At 45.1% G+C, this 24571-nt stretch overlaps 1 protein-coding gene across 2 annotated transcripts in view; it reads left to right on the forward strand.

Annotated features, from left to right (window-relative positions):
• TTC13 (tetratricopeptide repeat domain 13) overlaps positions 1–24571 on the forward strand; it is a 1386998-nt gene that overhangs the window by 722011 nt on the left and 640416 nt on the right. For both annotated transcript variants that reach the window (XM_086927141.1, XM_086927142.1), the window contains exon 17: positions 840–924. In XM_086927141.1, the coding sequence (XP_086783267.1) occupies positions 840–924 (85 nt within the window). The remainder of the gene's footprint in view (positions 1–839; positions 925–24571) is intronic.

Below are 24571 nucleotides of genomic sequence, written 5' to 3' on the forward strand. Positions count from 1 at the left end.
TGTCTGATGCCTAACGTCTACTGCTTTTGGATGTCCGATGCATGATGGCTGATGCCTTATGCTTGTAGATGCCTGATGTCTGATGCCTGATGCTGTTGGATGTCTGATGCCTGATACTTCTGGATGTCTGACGACTGATGTCTGATGCCTGATGCTTGTGTATGTCTGATGCCTGATGTCTGATGTCTGATGCTTGTGGATGTTTGATGCCTGATGTCTGATGCTTGTGGATTCCTGATGTCTGATGCTTGTGGATTCCTGATGTCTGATGCTTGTGGATGTCTGATGCTTGTGGATGTCTGATGCCTGATGCTTGTGGATGTCTGATGCCTGATGCTTGTTTTATTTGCCTATGGAGCCGTTTTTCTCCTGGAACAGTACACATGACTTTGTGGATAAGCCCCCATGTGCAGGCTGCCTGCCCTTTGCTGAATCGCAAAATGATCCACCATGGTGCCTGCTGGCCTAGCTATTGCGAATGGTTGCCTTTCATCTACCTTCCTTGTTCTAAATATAGAAACCAATTCTGGTTAACAGCAAGGCAACCACCCAATTGGCTGAAGCAGCAGGCTATTTCATCCATTCAGCCAATCTGTTTGGCTGCTTTTTGTTCAATCAGAATCTGTTTGTGTTTAGGCCGTTCTGATTGAAAGGAGTATCTACATTTCATAAATCAATACTAAGAAATCTTGTTAATGTATTTTTGCTATTAATATATTGAACGTTCGTGGTTGAGGAACATTATTCGTGGGCACGACTGTAATGAACAAAATCATGACGTTCAGTTTTCTATACGTAAACAGTAACATTTATTATTTTATGTTTTTTCACAATTTCAGTGCCAACAACCCAAAAGGCCTTTTAGAAGTTCGAGAAGCTCTTGCAAAAGTCCACAAAGTGGAAGATCTCCTCCCAATAATGAAGGTAACGTTGCATATGTTTGTTAGCTCCCTCTGGTGTAAAGGAGTTCATAATTACATGTATGTATTTGTATATAATTATACATTTCCCCCTCAAAAAACGTACTGAAAAGTGTTGTGGTTACAATACAAAACCGAAAAACCACTGATATAACATTGATGGCATTAGGGTTATCATCACTGATGACGTTTCAGTAGCATCATTGATGACCACTCTGATGCCAGTGGCAGTGGCGGTCTGCTCAGATCGGTGGTGGTGGTGGGGTGGGAGGCAGATAAGAGGGTGTAAAAATAAAAATAGAAAGATTTACTTCCCTCCTCCATTGTCATCTCTCCTGGCTGGAACAGGAAGCACCCAGGCTCCCCTAAGCCAATCACAGTGCTGCAATGTAGCGTTGTGATTGGTCTGAGCTCTGTGGTTTGGCGCTGAGGCAGGGACTGGGAGTCGGGGAATGTTCTCCGCTCAGGCTGTAATTTGCCTGGGTGGAGAACATGCAAAGTGTGCATGACGGTTTGGCTGGCCAAACATTCATGCACACTTACATAGTGCCCACCACTCCTCCCCCTGCTCTGAGGGCAGAGCAGCCCGCCCTGCTAAGCCGCTGCAGCAGGAAAAAATTAAATGATAAGAACAAGTCGTTATCATTTTATTTTTCCTTTATTCACACTATTGAAAAGCAGTGGGGCGACGCTCCTCCACCTAAGTGGAGGAGCCGCCACGGGTCATCAGCATGGTACCTGAACTCTTTACTATTCTCAGAGGCCTTTCAGCAAGCCAGTTACGCACCGCCTCTGGCCGTGCTCAGAAACCTCTGAGCTCAGGCCTGCATTATCCCCTATCTCACCCATACCAGTTGCCTTTGGTCCTTCCTGCACAGCCTGCTCTGACTGCAGGGATTAGCCTGAAGCCAGGTCCTGTGCCTAGCTCCACCCCACCCAAACCATCTGTTAACAGACTTTTGATTGGCACATTAGACTGTCTCTGCAGACTCTGTGGCTCTTTAAAGCCACATAGAACAATTTGTGTAAACGTGTGGATTGACAGATATGGCCATTACAAGATGTTGACCTCTTAACATACCTACACAATTTTTTCAGTGTTTGACACCCTTGGTTTTTTCAAATAAAGAATGACCGGCAATTTGCACAAAACCAAAAAACTATCACAATTTGGACTAAGTTTTTTCACCTTATACAGAAGTGAATCGTGGTTGTTATTGCAGCTACTTCCTAGTACAAAAGAAGGAAGAAGGCCTTCATCTTACTTTAAACCTGTATCCTCGCAACACTTTCACCCGGAAGGACAAATTGAGGATGCTCACCCATGATCATGTCTGGTCTGCCTTTGACCCTGGAGACTGGATGGTGGCATTGAAGCTGCAGGACACATTTTCCATATATCTGTCCTGAGGCCCACAGGTGCTACCTGTGGTTCGTGCAGGGACAAGAGCACTTTCAGTTTACCCGTTCCTCTCTGATGTTCACAAAAGTGATGGCGGTGGCAGCAGCAGATCTTCAGAGGTCTTGAGTCTCAGTCTTCCTTTTCTTGACGACTGGCTGTTGAAGGCGAGCTCTCCCTAGGCAGTCGTTTGCCACCTCCAGACTATGGCAACACTCCTCATCTTTGGGATTCACTGTCAGTGTGCCGCAATCCCATCTGACTCCTTCTCAGACGTTGCCCCTCGTCTTAACTATTTTGGACATGGTTTGGTTTTGTTCCTTTCCCCCTGAAAGGAGTGTCTAGGACATTCAGGCTATGATCCTGATCTTTTAACTTATGTTCTGGATTTTAATAAGGTCGACTCTGGCTTCCTGAATCCTGCTGGTCAACAACACCAGATAGCATATGCGGGCTCTGCAGTCGATGGGATCTGAAAGCTCATTGGGTGGGATCTGAAGTCTGTGTTCCCATATCAAGGAAAACTCTCTGACCACACCGATCTTTGGGAAGAGACTGCAAAAGATCTGCAGTGGAGGCTGTTGGACCACGATAGGGCCAGGAGCAACACCCTCTCCCTACCTGACCCAGAGCTGATAGTGGTTACAGGTGTCATTTCTGGGCAGGGACAGCCACCTGGTAGAGGTGGAGATCATAGTCCTCTGGCCTCCGGCCTGGTCCCAGATCCATATCCGCCTTCTAGAGCCAAGGGCCATCGGCTTGGCGTGGAAAGCCTTTCTTCCATCCATCAAGGAGAGTCTGACGCAGGTGCCCACAGACATCATTGCCATGTGTTACTGCAACAAACAGAGCAGAGTGGGTTCATGGGCCCTGTGTCAGGAGGTGCTTCACCTTTGGAAATGGCTAGATCATCAAATAATTTCCATGGTAGTGAACTACTTGACAGGATCTTTGAATACCAGGGTGGACAAACTCATTAGCCAATGCCTAGGGAACCACAAGAGGCAGTTTCAGCCGGATGTGAGGCACAGTCTCTTCTGCGAATGGGAAGGACCTTGTCTCAAACCATTTGCCACTGCCAAGAGCTCGCAATGTCTACAGTTCTGCTTGTTAGAGTTTCCAAGCTGTCTTGCTATGATGCGCGTTTCACTTAAGGTGGGACTCCTGTGTGCCTTCCTGCTAATACCTCTTACACCCTGAGCTCTGGAGAAGACCATGACCAACCCGGGCGCAAGGCATCCTAGTGACATCGGATTGGGCTTGGAGAGATTGGTATCCAGATCTCTTGATTCTCAGTATCTGTCATCCAATCAAGCTGCCCCTCTGGAAGGACCTGCTGTTGCAGCAGTGGAGCAGGGTTCTTCACCTGGGCCTTCCAATCTCCACTTTCAAGCTTTGAGATTGAGCAATGCAGGCTCCGACCTTCCTCCGTAGATGGATGATGTCATCTTTGCAGTAGAGAATATAATTCCTAGGCGATGTATAATCTATCACACTCAAGCATTTTGCCCTGTCCTAGGAATTGGATTATGCTACAGGGGGTCCTTGATACCTACATTTGATGTCATCTTTGCAGCCAGACGTCCCTCTACCAAGACAGTATATGGCTGCCTTTGGGACAGATTTCTGGATGGGTGCCACACATGCCAGATTACCCCCCACCCCCCTCTCTTCCAGGCAACAGTGTCTAACTTTTTTTTTTCACTGGCAAGGCTTTGCTATTGGCTCAGATAAAGGGTACCATTCTGCTCTTTTGGCCTTTTTATGGTTGCCAGTACCAGCCTCATTATTTAAATCACCTATTGTGATGCGTTTTTTCAAAAGATCAATAACGTCTGTTTCTTCAGTCTTCTTGTGTCATGCTATAGTGAGACCTTAACATGGTCCTCATATATTTGCTATACACTACCTTTTAGCCACTTCACATCTGTCCCTTGCGGCTTCTCACCCTCAAGACAGTGATACTTCTCATCATAACATCGGCGAGTAAGTTTCAAGCTCACTGTCAACATCCATACACCACTATCTTCCCAGACAAACTAGTTCTACGGACTTGCGCATCTTTCTTGCCGAAAGTTGTAGTGCCAGTCCATGTCGGTCAAGATATCAACTTGCAGGCATTCTGTAGCTCTGCCTCACTCCTCTAAGGCAGAGGAGAAAATTCATCGCTTGGCCATCAAAAGAGCTCTGAGCTTTTTCATTGATCATATTAGAGATCACTAGGTGGACATTCAGCTTTTTGTGTGGTACGCTGGAGCAAAAAAAGGCAAAGCCATGCAGAAAAAGAACCATCCTCTGCTGGATTGTGCTCTGCATTGACATCTGCTATGCACTGGCTAGAAAGCAGCTTCTGGAAGGGCTTCAATCACATTTCACAAGGGCTGAAGCTGCTACCAATGCGTTGGCATGCAGAAGAAAAAGTTACTTACCTTCAGTACAACTGTTTGTGGTAGGGATTCTGTCTAACCACAGATGCCTCCCACACCTGCCCATCATCCCTTTTCTGTGAAATGGCTTCTCTCAATTAATAAGATCCTAAGTCTATGAATTTGCAGACTGCTGAGAGTCTGTTTGCTGTTGGGGCACTGCTTCTGAGGGCCCTTAGAGCCATGAAAGCAACTAAGGTCAGCACATGTGAGGGGGGCTTATATAGGCTCTGCATGTCATTTTTTTATGTGGAGCAGTGTTAGTGCAGAGCTGCCCAGTGCAACCTACTGCCATCAGAGGTACTAGTGAAAAAGTTTACAGATCCAGCCTGATGCCTGAGGATAATTCCAAAGATAAAGAATCAGCAGCAGAGCTGCGATTAAATATTCTCCATCAGAAAGAGCATTACCTTTTTAGGTTTCGCCTAGGGCACGGAGCGTTAGCTCCGCCCCCAGGAGAAATCTCTAGTCTTCAGTAAGGGACTCTTGAATACGCCCCTCTGTTCCATTGGCTAGCTCAATAAATGGAGGCTAGCCATTGGAACAGAGATCTGTCCGTCAAGGCCAGACCAGATTCGGGGGCGTTCCCGAGATTTTTTCCATGGGCGGAGCTTCGTTTTTTCCCGTTCCCTCCCCTTTCACTTAAAGTGATTTGTTTCTTGAGCTATTCCCGCCCCTTCCGTGTGCCTCCCCTCCCCCCTCCCGCTGTCCGTGTGCTTTCCCGCACCCCCCCTCCCCTCCCGCAGTCCGTGTCCTCGTAGGTGCTTGTTGAGATTTATCCGGGGCCTGAGACTGCCCTAGAAATCGCCGCCCGCATCTCCAGAGCCACGGAGACCAAACCGAAGGGGCAGCTAGCTGATTGGTGGCTGGCACGAGGGAGCCGCGCTCCGATTGGTCAAGGAGCTCTGACGTCATCGGGGGCTCGCCTCAGGGCCGCGCTGGGATTGGCCCATCGCTCGGCACCTTACATCACAGCCTCCTCGGAAACATTCGGAGGTTAACTCCTTGTTGGCATGCTTTCGGACGAGTTTTCGCCTTTGTTTTCCCCAAAGTTGCGTGCGGTTGCAAATGTATAGTACCAAAGGGAGAACAACATTTCCGAAAGCTTTGTAAACGATCTATGCCAAAGCACGCAAAAGTCATATGTTCTTTCCAAAACGTGCAATCGCGCCTAGCAGGCTCGGCGCTCTCGCCTCTTTCCCGCACTCTCATTCTGATGCTGAGCTTTAGGAGGCGTTTGTTTTTCCCAACACCGCCGGAAGTGCGTCAGGTGGCGTCCGGAAACGGAGCGCGCGCGGCTGATTCGCTCTTCCTTCTGGCTCTGGTTTAGTTGCTACCAAGACGCTCAAATGGCGGGTAAGTTCCTGTTGTGGGAAACAGAAGGCACCGTTCTCGCGGCAACCGTGATCCTTTAAAAGACTGGTCGCTTTCGGATAGCGGTGTTTGCAGCTGTAGGGCTGGCTTGGAGGGCGTGGAACAAGAAGGCGCTGCAGAGCTCCCGCCATCTGACAGCACCTAACCCGGCTACGCGGGAAAACAGCCCCCCTTCAGCCTCCCTCTACTCCCCACGCTGACTCAACCGGACCGCGTGTACAATCTATATATCTCCCTCTGTAGCTGCTTCTCAGTCTGCGGTGTGTACTTAGAGATGCGCCACTCGTCTCCATGCATAGCATAGGGCAGCACAAACTGTTACAGCAGGACGAAAAGTGACGGAGCAGTTGTTCCTAGCCACGGTTGAACCCTCACCCATATCGATGTTGTGCCCCTCAAGCACCTGATAGCCAATCGGAACTGGTCTCCGAGCCGTCACCTGCCAATCTCTTGTTGGTCTCTGCTTCTCTACTTGTGGCGTCTTCCACATCAACAGCTTTTCACCCGTGGTGGCCTCTTGTCACTCGCCTAGATTATCGTATCTTCACTGGTTCACGGTGCCCTCCCTACGCATCAATGGGTACCCTCCCATTCACCTTGTTCCTCCGCACTTGCGAATCACGTGTGGTTTGTTTACGTACCATCACTTACCCACGATTTCTTCTTCACTGTCCCTCATCCGATGAGTCTTCTGCCTCTCGGCTACTGAGTACCCTCCTCCCCAGCCAGGATATCCCAGACAAGTGTCGCTCACCTGTGGTGACCATTCTTTCCGCACCCAAGCCATTCACCTGGATTAATAGCTTTAATTTGGAGTTCTTTCCAACTGAATGTTGCCTGTAAGCTATAATCTCCAGAATAGGAGGTTTAGCGGTCCGGCTAGACTTTCTGTTGGAGTTGACTTGGGTGGATTTGCATTTAGTTGGCTACTGTTGGTAGTCTCGCATTGAGCCAAAAATGATGGACTGGAATGCAACCAGAGTAATTACTAGTGGTTGAGATTAAAGAATTCCATCCATCTCGTTATTTTATTTATTATATTTTTTTTGGTGAGCTGGTACCTTTCAGCAGAGCCCAGTTTTCCAGCTTATTCCTGGCAATGTATTATGAGGGCAAAGTTATAGCCTTTGGAACATGCAAGTGCATCATTGCTATTTCGGGTTTCCTACTTTACCAAAGTATGTGATCTTGGGTGAATCGTGCGCCCACTGTGCCTCTGTCTCCTAATCTGACCATAGCTAACAGCTTTGATTAAACTATTGAGAAGTCTACTTCACTTTGGAGATTGTTTACGTTTAACATATCTAGCCCTTTTCTTGTTTATGAATGATATACTTCATGTCACTAGTCATAACTTCAGTTGGTGCCTATGTAGATGTGTGCAATACATGAACCATTTCCATGTATCTTTCTATATTGCTTACTGCATTTCTCAGTGTCTGCAGTTTCGTTCTTCATACCTCACAGCGAGGGGTTGGAAGCATAGTTACCCCATGGCAAGTTGTGATGTATATTAATTCCTCAACGATCAGTTTATTGAGCCGATCGTAAAAGTTAATTATAATTACAGCTGCATATGGAATCGGCTGTACTATGCCAAGTGTTCATTTTTACATTCAAACATCTGCACTGCAAATTTTAAATTCATATGATGACACATTTTAGTACCATTCTGACCCGTTGTAGATGATTCGTTCTATGATTTGGCAATGAGTGGTGTATGTTGTCGTTTGATACTCCATGCATGTTGGCTGATGCATCTTATTTTTGTGTTTATATTGCTGCATCTCCACAACTTTTGTAGTGTGAATGATGTTGCAGGCGAGTCTCATGTTTATGAGCTCTTGTTGAAGGCATGTTTGAAATTACACTGACTTTGTGGAGAATCCATTAGTGTTCCTTCAGCATATTTAAGTGCTTGAGAAAGGGTCGATGCATTCACTGTTTCAAGTACCTACGATTATATGTAATATATATTTTGTGCGGTTGTCTTAAGCATTGTCCTTATAAGGAAACCATCACCATATATCTGTTTGGCATTTTAAAGAACCCAACTGCCACCTTCCCTGTGTGTCCTGTCCTTGTTTGGAACAATGGAGAAATCAAAACACACAAAATATTTATTTGTAAAAGCTGTCCAAGTAATTTCTCCAGTGTCAAAATACATAGTTAATGGCGATTGGCTGCAAACATTTTCCATTGTATGTTTATTTGGTTCATTTTCCTTTATTTTAACACCTGTGAGACAAGACCACCTCGTTTTCGAGCCATGAGTGGTATTTTCCAATACTTGATTAAGATGAGTTGTAACACCCACTAATAGTTTTAACTCACCGGCTTTACTGTGATGTTTATTTGACCATCTTTCACTTGTCCTCCATAAGAAGCCATGTTCCGTCTATATTCGCTTCCTAGCCGGTATCGTGGTAAGTCTGGCAACATATAATACATTCTAACTAGGGATGAGTGATATTTTTAACGGTGCCTTTTCAATAGGGGACTTCTGTGTTTAGATTAAACATCTAAAAACTTTCTCTACATTACCCAGTCAATTTGGTCCCATTAACGTTTTTTTAAAGACATTAACATCTTTATAAAACACTCTTAAACCACTAGGCCTAGTTTTAATTGATTTTGGATTGTTCATTTTGCATTAAAAATGTTTGCCTGCTTACCACTACAGTTATTTGTAAAATAGTATGCACAGACTCTATTCATTAAACCTCGGAAGCTGTACAAAAGCACGCTGTGTAAACGAGGTTTTGCATGACCACTCTTTTGGTCTTATCTAAAATAAACTCAGAATAGACTGCATGAGACTGGAGACTTAATTTGGGTGCTGTGTATAATAGTGAGGGATAGTTAGTGTTTTTAAACAGTAGCGGTGCGTCCATTGGGGCGTAGGGGCGTAGCCCCACTAAGCCACATGGACGCACCGTCACATTTTTGGCAATAATTACCTCTCTGCTATTATTAGCGCTACCGGCCGGGAATCCGAGTGGGACACACCCGACTCAATCGGGAGTGCGCAGGGGGTGGGGCTGGCTGGGCTGCTGCAGCTTGAGTGACAGTCCACACTCAGCTGCAGCAGTACTGCGCATGACAAGATGAGGGACCAACTTGCCCGAGCATGCGCGCTAGACTTTCCCCGTAGAGAGGGACCAAGGGGTGCTGCTTCTTACAGCAGCGCCGCCGCTGAAAACGGGTTTAAAACGGGCGAGTAGTATATGTGCCCCCCCTAGCGCCAGGATTGGCTGGCACAACGCACAGAAGGGCCGGCAATCCATTATTGGATGCCGCCCGTGTGTGGTGGCACACTTCCTCGTCACCACTTTAAATGGCCAATCACTGTATGACTTCATGTGAAGCCATGCAGTGATTGGCCATTTCAGGACGAATCTCTTCTCTCTCTCTAGCCTCGGCTCGTCTGCGCAGCAGACCGACTCCCTGCCTCACCTCAGCCACACGCTGTCTGCATCCTGCTCCTGAGAAGTTATTATATGAAGTAAGATTACGAATAAATAAAAGATTAAGGGAAATCTGTGTTAATCTGTACAGTATGTATGCCTGTTCCTTGCGCTGATTTGCAGCGTCTCAGGCGGTAATAATCACAGACGGACGGACGGTCCGAGTAGTATGTCCAAGTGCCACTTGCCTCAGGCAAGCAAGTTGCCTGAGGGTGAGTTTTGTTCATGGCGCACTCCTGTGCAGGAATCTCTCCCTGTGAGGTGAAAACCTGGGGCAGACGTGGGCTCCTGCTCGGAGTCTGCAGTCAGTCGCACACTGAGGTACAAGGTGGAGCTCTCTCCCAGAGCGTCCCAGGTTGCCAGGGAATACGGGTGAGTGACACGAGGCGCCTACTTCAAAGGAGACATACTGCTCACTGCTCCCTCGGAACCCTGGATAAATCGGCGCTGCACGCTAGGTTACCAAACACAGGTGATGTAGGGCTCTGGGGGGCAGGCGCGTGCGATGAAACCATGCAGAGGGCGAGAAGGGGAGGGGGCTTCTTTCAGTGTTGGACTGGGACAGAAAATTGTCCGGGCACCAAAATTAAAGAGGCCTCCATTAGCAAACCAGATAGCCAAAAAAGTAAATTGGAACCGTTTTGAACCTCTAACTATCTACATACTTGTTTTACAAGGTATGGGAGACTGGTGCGTTTGTTTTTGCTGCAGGAAATTTGTGGCAAAACAGGGGGATAGCAGAGAGGGAGGCAAATTGGAACCAGGCAGGGTCACGATTTTAGAAAGCACACGTGGGATGACACTGAAAAACACATTTTTTTAGTAAATGAGGAGTTGAATAAGAAGGTGAAACTCGCTTTATAAAAGTAACTCGTGTGCAATTGTTTAGTCCTATGCATCGTAATTTGATTCAGTTCGTTGCTTACAGGGCACCGCATCATGTCCCCTAGGGAATGTGGGCATGTACTTTTATAATGCACATTGCATTCCTGATGTAATTATCTATGAGGCAGTGAGGCACTTATCTCTTGTGAAACCTTTTCTTTAACCTACTTCCATTAAGGCTCGAAGTCTAAGTGGGTTGCAGCGTGAATGTCTGTCATTCTTTGCATAAAGGACTGTGCTTTTGTTGACTCCTTGATTGTGAAAAAATCTGTGAAGACAATGATTTCCTCCCAGGCACACTTTCCCATCTGGTAGAAATCTTTTCAGAAGCACCTCTGCAACAGAACCTAGCTACATTTGGATTGAAGGCCTACTTTTATACTGGCGAGTCCTGACTCTTGTATCTTAGAATTTAATGTATATCTGTCGGTTTTGCGCTTTACATGATTTTTTCCATCCTGATGTCAGTCTGGCATGGCACATATTGAGAATGCTATTGTGTTTTGTACTGATGAACATCAAATGTATTCATGGTGCAGGACCGAAACGCTGACATATATATCCTTATTTCCATTACTGTCATTCTATTACTTGCGTTTTTTCATTTGTGTGAAGCCAATAGTTGTAATGCTGCTGGGTGTGTGTTCCTTCATTAATTATATATGTGTGTATATATATATATATATGTATATATATATATATATATAGCGTCACTCCCCATTTGTCCCCGAACTGATGTTGACCACAGTCCACAACTATGATTGATTGAGACAATCAAAGGCGTCGGCTCACCATCCTGTGATTCTGGACAAATCTTTGAATCTAGAAAAAAAATGAATGTGTCTTTGTGTAATGTAATCTGGTGTTCATGCAAAGTGCTCTGATGCCCTGGGACCTAGTTAGCGCTCCATAAAACTGCAAAAAGGTGAGGGTTTAGCCCTACTTGAAGTTTTCACCAGCAATTAAATACCTCTTAAAGTATTACCTTCGGAAAAAAAGCGTGCTTCTATGCTTTTTTACTTCTGCAAATGTTCCCAAAAATGTTCGCCATTGTGCTGCTGTGTTTTCTTTTTTCCTTGCACAAACATTGTTAATTAACGTCACGGTGGCCTCGGGTGGGTGCAGGAATTTTTTGAGCTCAGAGCAGGCTTTTAAACTTGTCATCAGATGAGGACACTTGGTATAAAACAACATATCTATGAACTGGTCCCGGCACTGAGAGGAACTCACATCCTACCCTACAGCACAGAGCATGCTGGAACTTGTGGTTTGTCACATTAAAATTTCTGATTATGGGATAAGACAGAAGCCATGGCATTGGCAATCCGGAAGTTGCTGCTTTGTTTCTTTTTCAAGCTCATCCACCTTTCATTCTCTCGACTGATTATGCTGTATTTGTTTCAGAAACACAATGGAATAGCTCTGTTACAGCACTGCTGCTGTATACTGTGGCATCATGCACTTCCCATTAAATGTATTTCAGGATATACCTCTAATTTTGCAGCTGTTCTACTGAGTAAAGGTTTGGTATCCAACGAATCTGAGGCCTGTCTCAGGATGTGTTTGAGAGAGCTCCTTAGTAACTCTCAAAACATGAGTTACTCAGAAAGATACCTGTACAAAGACTTCCATCTGATTACTTGTCTACAAACTGCGGCTCCTGGCCTTCATCCATTTCTGCTCCTTGTCTGATACCTTTCAGTGCCAGTCTCCTTTTCCAAAATTACTCACACTAGTTTCTCTACACATCAGCACCAGATCGCAAAATTCCCCCGATGACCTGGCAATATTTTCATCAATGGCTGATGCTGGAATATTATGCACTACAGCCATGCAGGCATATAAACAGGAAAATAACCCTGCCAACTGCAACTCCCTTTTAGTAAACAAACCAATTCTGATGGTGAAGGTTGCCCAGACTAAATATCACCAAGACACCATTACATTACCTCTCTAGCAAATCACAGGTTGTCCACTATTTCTGGAAAGAGCGCGGGAGGTGGGTGAGGCCCCTGAAGACTACTGAGGCCCAGAGGGAATTGGAAATGAGAAGTAGACAGAAGGAGTGTTCAATGAAGAGGAGGAGGGCAGTGCAATATACCCAATTTGCATCTGCTATTCGTTTCCCTCCTGAAAGGGTGGTCTCTGCTGGTCTCTCGAAGCCAGTTCCATATTGTTTTAGTGTTAGCCCTAAATCACGGAATGTTCTTCCTCCATGATGCTTAATAAATTCCTCTAGGTTTCTTCCTTTGGACACCTTTTGCGGTTCAGGTACACTTGGCTGGAATGTAAGTTTTTGGGGAGACACTAGTGTGAAGGTTTTTTTTCATAGGTAATGTTATGTTGGTCCTTTTTCAGAATGATTTTGAAGGGAGCAGAGCAGCTTGAATTTAGGGAGACAGTGGAGAACCTTCAAGTTTAGGTAGACATGGCAGACCTTTTTCCGCATTAAGTTTTCTTGAGCTGCTTAATATTTAGAAACAAATGAATAGGCAAGCTTAGAGTAGGGTAGCATTCTCCGTACTTCCTCCCCTTATTTATTTTCTTCTTTTACCATTACTTTTCCAATCTTGCCCTTTTTCTTCTTCCTTCATATTATTATCTCAAGCCCAATCTCTACAGCTGCTACTTCCCAAATTACCTCTACACCTGCCTATCTCCCACCTTTCACTCTCCCATTTCGCCTTCTCTCAAATCTTATCTTAGCTGGATTTTTATGTTTTTGTACAGTGGTCCATTGAATTTGCCATGCTCTAATTATTGCAGTAGTCTTTCAAGAAGTGTGCCATGACTGAGAAATTAACAAACCAAGGCACTAGACTGGTATGTGTATTTTCCAGTTTAGATAGTACTAAATGTACCTAATCCGAAAGGATAAAGTGCCCGAATCGGACAGGCTTGAATGGACACGTGCATATGGTCCTGTAACAAGAGGCAAGAGTCATTTGATGAGTTGGCAGGATGCAACCAAATTGCCACCCGCTGGGGCGGGTCACAGGTAGTGGCTGTCTTTGTCCGCCATGTCCACCGTATCCACTATATCCACTATGTGGAATTGGAGCAAGGCCAAGGCAACAATTGCTTCTACCTGCATAGAATAAAGACATACAGATTTCACAAAAGACATATAGACTGCATGCCTAGTAAGCCACTGAAAGGCCCAGAAGGGGAATATGAGGTGACCAAAGCTGTACATCACTGTAAGTAACACTGTGGAAGTGGCTGCCTGGCTGGGTGTGCTTGTGTCCCTGGATTGTGTCCCTGGATTGTGGTGGTTCCTTGGTAGTTCACCCCCAGATATTCTGTGTGTGTCATACAAGTACACACAGAAACACATACACTCACACACAAATACACATACACACACAACAGCATCACAAAGAGAACACACACAAACATCACCCCCTAACAAACACCCACCATATTCAGTCTTGCACATGCAGCATTACTCCACACCATTAAACATGCCATGACAATTACTACCACAAGCACCACCACCAGTCACACACCCATCACAAACTCTATCACACACACACACCAATCCTCATAACTCCACCATCTCTAACACTATATCAAGCTCATTCTCTCTTTTGCACACACACCAGTACAAATTCCATATTACACGTGCATACATCAAAAAAGCACTCAAACATACACTCACACACACACACTTCTCAACAATGCACACTATCACACATCATGAAGACACAAAGATCGATCTTTCCTTGTTTGTGTTGCTTCTCAAATCAAACCATGAAACCAATCCTTGATTGCTAACATTTGTCTGACCACATGTTCTGTACGAACTCTAACTCACAGTGCTTTGGCTTTGCCTTTTGGTAGATCGGCGTGTTCACGAGATGGCTTTGGTCAGGGCCGGACTGGGGCATAAATAGGGCTGGGTGCCAACATCGAAGCTAAAAAAGGTGCGCCCTGTTTGGAAATCAAAGCACCTTTGAACTTATTAAGACAGGCTGTATGAGTATTTTCCAAGGTAAAGACTGCAAGGAGGATGTGACATAACTGAAGGCAATCTATGTTTTAATATCAGGTTACTCGCAGTGCATACATACCCAATACTAGTCCCAGCTGGCAGAAGTTTGCTGAGAATGTGTGGTTTGCATGTGGGAATCGTGAAGCAAGAGACTAGCCTTGAAATCGTTTTTCTCTCACCTGAATTGGGAGGGTTGGTATGCATGTTGTGTGCTTATACATACAATCTAAAGCATACTAATTTTTCAGGGCACACTCACACTGCAAAGCAGACTCACACAGGAACGCCTCCACTAATACTGAAAGGTATGCTCACATTGAAAGAGGCACCCATATTGTAATGCATGCTCAATGCAGTTCGGGCAATCTCTTCATCTGCTAACTAACAGAGGGAATAGAGCAGCTCTCATGGTTGAAATCCATGCCAAGTTATTGCCGCTGTTGTAAAAGTCATGGTGGCATATACGATCACTGCCTTAATTAGAGCTTTGAGCTTTTGCTGTCTAGTTGTTCTTACCATGGTGGCAGTTGTGGTTATTGTTGTCAGGAGCATGGAGAAAGCTCCGTGGCAGGAAGAAGAGAGAGTGTAACAAACATGTTTTGCACTGACCTGCAAGAGAAGGTTCCCAACTGCTGTGCAACTTCTTCTACTCTTAGAGCTGAGATGTTCATGAAAGTCTTATAGTCTGAATTCAGCAGCGTAATAGGACGGAATGTATGAAGCTCTGTGGTTATACTGAATAAGCAGCTACCTATGTTATGACATCTATTAATGTAATAACTGCACTTTTACAATTGCTTTATTAACCTTCCTGCTTTCTCAAATTTGCTTGAAAATGCACCATTTGTCCACGCTTTTTTCAAAATTTTCTCGGGGGGAAATCCCCCCGAACCCTCCTTAGGGGGTTCGGGCTCGCTCGCTGCGCTCGCTCGCTACGGTGCAGTATGATTATCATTTTACGCCCCACCACTTTCAAATGTCACCACACGCCCCTGTTTTTAAACTAAACGAATGCACAGCTACTTCAATGTAAAATGTTAGTTCTGGGTTGTTTACGTATAAATGGAAGAACTCTATGTTCCCAGAAGGCACTGTAGACTGATCATTTGAGCGCTCGAGACTGTTAGACAAACTGCATGGTAAGATGGAGCTCCAAGTGGACTATTGTGCATATTGGCACACTGTAGTTCAACAGTTTTTGAAAAAGATACGTATCGCTGTTAAAGTATTTTGAATAGAGGCTGCTGCAGATCTTAGAGCCTACTCCGGTTATGGATGAAGGAAGTTACAAAAATGTAACCAAAATAGTTTACGTTAAGAGAACAGAGGGAAAGAGCATCTCAGGAAGATATCCATGCCAGTTTGTGGAGTTCCAGCTGTCCCCCCCCCCCCCCAGGCCAAAAGGTCACGAGGGCATTGGAGGTTGAGGCTGAAAGCACCTTATTGCACAGCGGCTATTGCATAAGTAAACTTCTCTTGCTACCCACGTTACCAGTATCGGTGCTCATTTCCATGTGTAATAGGGAACATTTACCTGTCTATTGTCATGGTATGTGACCAAAATCATGTGCATGTAGGTTGTTAGTGTGGCGCTGTAGGGTGGTATAGAGTGGCAATGCATGTGTGTGAGTATGGGAGAAGCTTTCAGGTATGTGATGTGCTCAATGGTCCATTCTGATGCAGTTAGAGATACAGTCAGCTAATTTGCCACATCCCTTAATGGCCCCAGGCTACCACCAATATATTCACACATATAGACCTTCATAGCAGGCCCAACTTTCAATGTCATACTAGTATCTAAATCAAATCAAAGATAGCTTTATTCGATTTTACATGTTAAAAATCATAAAAGCAGTTACACAGCACGATACAAATACATTACAAGGTACAAAACAGGGCTAAAATAAATAAGTGGATGATCAGTTCATAGATTGCCTACACCTAATCACGTTTTTCAGAAAATTAGACATAAGATGCATGGACATTTTATCTTCCAACATCTGGAGTTTCAGGAATGCCGGTCTGCACTGTCTCAGTCCCCATTTTTTCAATAAAAGCTTTAAATATTTGTTCCGGGCGTAAGAGTAAAATTTACAGAACAACACACAATGAATTGTAGATTGTTGTGAAGTATCATCGCATGGGCACAGCGGTAGGTCTTTTGACCATGAATTTATTTCTGGGAATGTTATCAGTCTGAAAAAGCTATCTCCTCTAAACCGTGCTAAAACCATCGTGGAATAGCTGCTCTGTACCAGAACTAAATACTTTTGTAAGCCGCATCCCTGCACCATTAGTTGATTCTGTATTACAGACCCCTTTTTAGGGCTCGGGCCTCCGCGTCACCACGAAGTGGTGGGCGGAGTTTCCGAGGTCTTTTGTATTTAGAAAAAAAGAATTCTGAAAGGGGTCTGGCTGGCACATTCTTTAGTGCGCGCCGGCGGTTTTTATGGCATCTGCCTAGTTATTCGTCTTCGCTGTGCTGTCTATTTAGTAGCCTTGACGTGATAGGGTATATTTACTTTTCGTCCGTCATTTATTGCAGTTGTATGGCATATTCTGTGCGCGAACGAGCACGGCAGAGTGATTAATCTTAATTAGGAGCTGTCAGAGTGGGCGTGTAATGCAATCCAGATGTTGCAAGCGCGTTCACCATTGCATTGCATGTATCATGCGCGCGTTGTTTCAGGAAGGCTGGCATTCCAGCATAGTCTCTTTAGCAGAGCCCCGTGTTAATCCCATTCCACACGAGTTCCCCTCCAAGCAGAGTTTACCTAAAGCACAGCATGACAAATGGTTTTGCTCTGCTGGTTTAAAATGCTCGCTTATTTGCTTTTAAGTTCACTTTACAAGGACCAAAGGTGAAGGCAACATGCTGTCCATTAATAAATTATTACCAGTAAATAAGTGTCTCCGTATTGTCACTACTTCCTGCGTCTACAGAGAGCCACTTAAATGTCTAAACATTTTCGAGGACTGTGTGGGGGACTCTTTATGTGTCGAGTGATCTAGCATTTCATTATGCCTTTTATCTCAGCCAACAGAAATGCTTATTGCCTGCTGAGTTCACTCTTAACAACGACTCTGGCAAAATGGTGCGGCATTTTCCTTAAAAGGCGGGCCTCATTTCACTACTTTACTTTACTGCGTCTACAATACATCTAAGCCCTAAAAGGAATGTAAATGTTAATGTAGGAATTGTCACATTAAGATTTACATTTGTATTGTACCTACAGCAATGATAATGCACCCTTCATGTTCCATCTTTTCCAAACAAGTATGGTTGTGCGGCTCAAGCTGCCAAATGTAAACACAGGGACCGTATGCACAAATTGTGTTCATTGCCGAAAAACATTTCTGTCGCCTTGTCAGGGGTAGTAAGCGCTATTATCAAACCTCCAAAAAAAATACAAATTTATCTCCATTAACACACCAAATTCATGCACACTCACTAACTGCGACAGTGCCCATGCGATTCCTCCGGCACGCCTTCAGAGTGGTCATCCTGCTACCGCGTCCTTCTTCCTGTTGTCGTCCTCAGTTCTGCAATATTTATCCCCTTGCACAAGAGTTCCCCTCCACAGTTCCGGGTCATCACAATATAAATTCCTTCCATACACCGACAACAGAGGAAGAGACCAGGAAGCCCGTCTCCTAGTGCCCCCAAGGCTCCGCCACAAGCCCCCAAGCCCTTTAGTTTACATTACACCGCTACTATATTAAGTTTCACATATCTAAGCCGACGTTCTACATGCTCTCCAATGACACAGGAAAGAGGTCAATGGCGACGTGCAGACTGGGGCTGCAGTCTCATTCCAATACACAAAAACACACTGCAATTTCAAAGGTGTGAGCAGTATTTGCCAGAACTGCTAGGAGTGCTGTCCTGCTGCTCGATGCTACAAAAATAATTAACACCACGCCGAGTTGCAAGGGAATTATCTTCACCCGTTACTTCTCTCTGGCTCTCTCTCTCTTTCATGTACGCCAACTGCCAAATAGGTGGGCCCCTCCTCCAGCCCCTGCTCTTTGAAGCAAAAACATTCCAGGCCACCATGGGGTGGGGGAGGAATTAACGTCTACTTCAAATAAACTCTGCATCTCATGTGTTTACATGCAACACTGCCTTGTGCCTTGTGGCCGAGTAAATGTCGCCATGTTCACACATGTGCAGCTGCATTATGAATTCACTTTCACACTGCTTAAGCACTAGTTTCAAGTTAAGTACAACCTGAAACACTTTTACTTTTTCTAATATTTAAAATTTTTAGGCCCGTCTCTTCAAAAATTCACCTTATGCATCCTTGATGATGTTGTACTACTACTAGTATTGTTCAACTTTTGTCAACTATAAATGCACCTGTTACACCTCATCACATCCCTCCATCATTCATCCACCCACACTTTCACACATCCATCCATCCACCCTTTCATCCTTCCATACTTCTATCCTTCATCCATCCATCCTTTCATCCTTCCATCCATACATCCATCCTTTATCCATCCAGCCTTCCATCCATCCACCCATCATTCATCCACCCACCTTTTCACATATCCATTAATGCAACCTTTTATCCATCCATACATCCATCCACCCTTTCATCCATACATCCTTCATCCATCCACCCTTTCATCCTCCCATCCATACATCTATCCTTCACAAATCTATTCTTCATCCATCCACCCTTTCATCCTTCCATACATACAGCCATCATTCATCCAGCCACCCTTTCATCCATCCATTCACCCATAATTCCTCCAACCACACTTTCACACATCCATCCATCCTTTCATCCTTCCATCCATACATCCATCCTTCATCCATCCATCCACCCTTTCATCCTTTATCCATACATCCATCCTTTACCCATCCACCCTTCCATCTATACACTTATCACTCATCCACCCACCTTTCCACACATCCATCCATCCATCATTCATTCATGCAACCTTTTATCCATTCATACATTTATCCACTGTTTCATCCTCCCATCAAAACATTTATCCTTCATCCATCCACCCTATTATCCTCCCATCCATACACCCATCCTTCATCCATCCACCCTTTCCTCCGCCCATCCATCCATCCATCCTTCATCCATCCACCCTTTCATCCTCCCATACATACATCCATCCTTCATCCATCCACCCTTTCATCCATACATACATCCACCCGACCTAATCCATACATTGCGCTCATTGCCCTAAAAAAACTTTGTCGGCTTTTCAAGGGTAGTAAGCGCTATATACATGCAATTACAAAAGATTTCGCCCCTAAAAGGAATGTACATGTTAATGTAGGAACTGCCACATTAACATTAACATTTCTATCGTATCTATTACCGTAATGCTATTTCTATATTGCAACCACAATGCTATCTCCTTCTGTGCGTTGTTAGCAGCCCCCACACATTCACTCACTTCCATTCATTTCCACATACTTACACGTTGCACCAGTCTGCAGTAATTACACTTATCCCCCTTCTGCATGTTAATAACGATAATTACGAAATAATACCAGTTTCAATTTCAGCCTCACATTCATCACTAAACCTACACCTTTCTTTAAAGTAAGGGCACTCTTGTAGTTCGCATCACAATGCCAAAGAAGTATGCTTGTGCAGCTGTCGTTGAAAAATGTAAACACATGTACCTAATTCATACATTGTGTTCATTGCCAAAAAACATTTCTGTCGCCTTGTCAGGGGTAGCAAGCGCTATTAGCAAAGCGTCAACAAATGCACAAAATTATCTTCATTAACACACCAAATTAATGCACCCTCACCCACCATACTATCTGAAGATCTTTCACAACAAAAGAACATTCGTCACTACCTTTAGTCTCACCCAGTGCGACTAACTGCGACAGTGCCCAGGCGATTCCTCCCGCACGCCTTCAGAGCGTTCATCCTGCTACCGCGTCCTTCTTCCTGTTGTCCTTTGCAGCTCTTTAATATTAATCCCATTCCACACGAGTTCCCCTCCAAGCAGAGTTTGCCTAAAGCACAGCATGACAAATGGCTTTGCTCTGCTGATTTAAAATGCTCGCTTATTTGCTTGTAAGTTCACTTTACAAGGACCACCCGTGAAGGCAACATGCTGTCCATTAATAAATTAGTAACAGTAAATAACTGTCTCCGTATTGTCACTTCTTCCTGCGTCTACAGAGAGCCACTTACATGTCTAAACATTTTCGAGGACTCTGTGGGGGACTCTTTATGTGTAGAGTGATCTAACATTTTGCAGTGTAAATAATCCTAAAAGGAATGTAAATGTTAATGTAGGAATTGTCACATTAAGATTTACATTTCTATTGTACCTACAGCAATGATAATGCACAGAGATGCACAATGCTATATTCTCATACTCACAGGCAGCAGCTGTGCAAGCTTCTCACACTCATAAGAAAGAGATCACAGCCAGCAGCTGTGCAAGCATCTTACACTCACAAGGACACCACAGGCAGGTGAGGTGCAAGCTTCTCCCACTCACAAGAAGGACATGACAAAATGTAGTGGTGCAAGCTTCTCACACTCACAAGAAGGACATCACAGGCAGCAGCTGTGAAAGCTTCTTACACTCACAAGGAGACCGCTGGCAGTTGAGGTGCAATATTCTCCCACTCACAAGAAGGACATGACAGTCAGCATCTGTGCAAGCTTTTTACACTCACAAGGAGACCACAGGAAGCAGCAGTGCAAGCTTCTCACATTCACAAAGAAACCACAGGCAGCAGATGTGCAAGCTTCTCACACTCGCAAGAAAGACATCATAAGCAGCTGTGGTGCTAGGCAGTGGCTTTTGCAGGCGCAAGAAGAATGAAGACACAGAGTAGCCCTGCAGATTACATTAGCACAGATCAGGCTTCAGTGCCAGGCAGCTGTTATTTGCATACTCAAGAAGGATGATGAGACAGAGGAGCCCTGCAGAATACATCAGGCAGCAGCAGTGCAAACTTCTCACATCCACTAGGAGACCACAGGCAGCTGAGATGCCATCTTCTCCCACTCACAAGAAGCACATCACAAGCAGCAGTGGTGCAAGCTTCTCACACTCACAAGAACGACATCACAAACAGCAGCAGTGCAAGCTTCTCACAATCACAAGAAGGACATCACAGGCAGCAGCTGTGAAAGCTTCTTACACTCACAAGGAGACCGCTGGCAGTTGAGGTGCAATATTCTCCCACTCACAAGAAGGACATGACAGCCAGCATTTGTGCAAGCTTTTTACACTCACAAGGAGACCACAGGAAGCAGCAGTGCAAGCTTCTCACATTCACAAAGAAACCACAGGCAGCAGATGTGCAAGCTTCTCACACTCGCAAGAAAGACATCATAAGCAGCTGTGGTGCTAGGCAGTGGCTTTTGCAGGCGCAAGAAGGATGAAGACACAGAGCAGCCCTGCAGATTACATTACCACAGATCAGGCTTCAGTGCCAGGCAGTGGATATTTGCATACTCAAGAAGGATGATGAGACAGAGGAGCCCTGCAGAATAGATCAGGCAGCAGCAGTGCAAACTTCTCACATCCACTAGGAGACCACAGGCAGCTGAGATGCCATCTTCTCCCACTCACAAGAAGCACATCACAAGCAGCAGTGGTGCAAGCTTCTCACACTCACAAGAACAACATCACAAACAGCAGCAGTGCAAGCTTCTCACAATCACAAGGAGACTACAGGCAGCAGAGGTGCAAACTTCTCACACGCGCAGCAACGAAAAACAGGAATAGCACAGAGATGCACAATGCTATATTCTCATACTCGCAAGCAGCAGCTGTGCAAGCTTCTCACATTCACAAGAAGGAGATCACAGCCAGCAGCTGTACAAGCATCTTACACTCACAAGGAGACCACAGGCAGGTGAGGTGCAAGCTTCTCCCACTCACAAGAAGGACATGACAAACTGTAGTGGTGCAAGCTTCTCACACTCACAAGAAGGACATCACAGGCAGCAGCTGTGAAAGCTTCTTACACTCACAAGGAGACCGCGGGCAGTTGAGGTGCAAGCTTCTCCCACTCACAAGAAGGACATGACAGCCAGCATCTGTGCAAGCTTTTTACACTCACAAGGAGACCACAGGAAGCAGCAGTGCAAGCTTCTCACACTCGCAAGAAAGACATCATAAGCAGCTGTGGTGCTAGGCAGTGGCTTTTGCAGGCGCAAGAAGGATGAAGACACAGAGTAGCCCTGCAGATTACATTAGCACAGATCAGGCTTCAGTGCCAGGCAGCGGCTGCTTGCATACCCAAGAAGGATGAAGACACAGAGCAGCCCTGCATATTACATCAGCACAGATCAGGCTTCAGTGCCAGGCAGCGGCTGCTTGCATACCCAATTAGGATGAAGACACAGAGCAGCCCACTCGAATTTATAAAAATAGGTAATATTTTTATCTTTTAAATGACACCAAAACGAAAATAATCCACTGTAGGGAACTAGAGATATGAATTTTTAAAGATTAGTCACTTTCTAGTGCTTAGAAACCAACAGTGCCCCTTTAAGTCATTTCGTTTTCTCTGTCAGGGACACACCTTGATAAATTGTTCTGAAGAATTCTCACCACTGTAGTGGGCCGCCTTCTTCAGCAAGCGGGGTCCAGTTAGAACACCTTCCTGGCGTTCTGCTTGCAGGTACCAAAGTATCCAACACACAATCCAAGGTTCCGGAATCTCCAAGAGGGTCCTTGAAAGTGTGAAACTTCAATTCCGCAATCCAGTTGAACAAAACCCTTACAAATCCACACTAGTACTCCAGGCTTTGAATTCTTTGTGGGGCTGTTCAGGTGAGCTCTGTTAACCTGTAGCTTGCAGGGAGTTTCCACTCTTGAGTCTTTTGGCAGCAAGGTAATCCACAGGGCTGTAGTTTCAGAGGGTGCAGTCTTCATAGGTCATGCCTTAGAGTTCCTTGCACACAGCAAAACCTTCAGCAGGGCACTTCTTGCTTCATTCAGTTTCAAGCAGCAGATCTGGAGGGCTCTGCCCCTCTCAGATACGTATTCAAAATTCTCTTGGTGAAGCACCAGGTCACTGCTGACCAATGAGAGCAGGGCAACTCCTCCTAGTTATGACCACTTCCGGTGGAGTGTGGCATTTAGTTTGTCCCAGAGTTCATCATCCTTCCAAATCCACAATGGCTGATTTTCCAGCAAGGAGGTAGGAGCTGGCTAAACACACCCCCTGGGATATCTCATTTCCATGGATCCTCCCAGTAACATCTGCAAATTCCTTTCTTAAGCCTAGTCCTGACTCTGGGTCACTACTGTCAAAGTGGACTAAAACCCAGGCATCCCCTCTTGCCTTTGAAGAGCGTAGTTTACGACCCCACCTCCTGGCCTGGAATTCCTATAGAACAGATCACTGCCTTCCCAGCAGCCTGGCTAATCCACGTAACTCTGACCAATCAGGGCAGACCACTGAAAGGCTGAATTTGGACTTAAAAACAAGAAAGTCTCTTAACTTATTGTATGTACACTTTAGGAGAAATTCAACAATATAATATCGTTGGATTTAATACAACCATTCTGGGAAGTCTTTGAATGGTCCGGCTAGTCCTCTCATATCAATATTTATTAATCAATCACTTACTACCATGTTAACCTATGGGCCATGGGGTTTGCAATGGGGAAAATGACTTGCGCCACTTTTGTAGCACCAGGGCTTATAAAACCATATTTTATAAGTATTTCCCTAATTTCTACCGGACCACCACCCCCTGTGCAACTAGGGGAGACTTCAGGGGTTCTGAATCTGCAGAAATATTGCAGATCACTCTTATCCAATTCTTCCAAAGTCGAATTTGAGCACCTCTTTAAGACAATGTGGGGAGTGAAATGTAAAATTTCACTTTACCCAGGCTTCTAAAAACTCATTTTATAAGGGCGCTGCTTATAGATAACGGACCCCCCAACCCCTGGAATACCTAGGGGTGACCCTGGGGGTCCCTAATATGCAAAAACATGGTAGGTTTTTAATTTTTAAGGGCCCCTATCCCCAAAGTCGAGTTTGGGCACAATTTAAGGTTTAAAAACTGTCCTGGCCACCAGTGCAGCTTTTAAACTGACCTCAGGCTTCAGCGCTGCACACATGCTGGTGCAGAGAATCT

Source organism: Lissotriton vulgaris, chromosome 6 (genome assembly GCF_964263255.1).
Source record: "Lissotriton vulgaris chromosome 6, aLisVul1.2, whole genome shotgun sequence".
Classification (NCBI taxonomy): Eukaryota; Metazoa; Chordata; class Amphibia; order Caudata; family Salamandridae; genus Lissotriton; species Lissotriton vulgaris.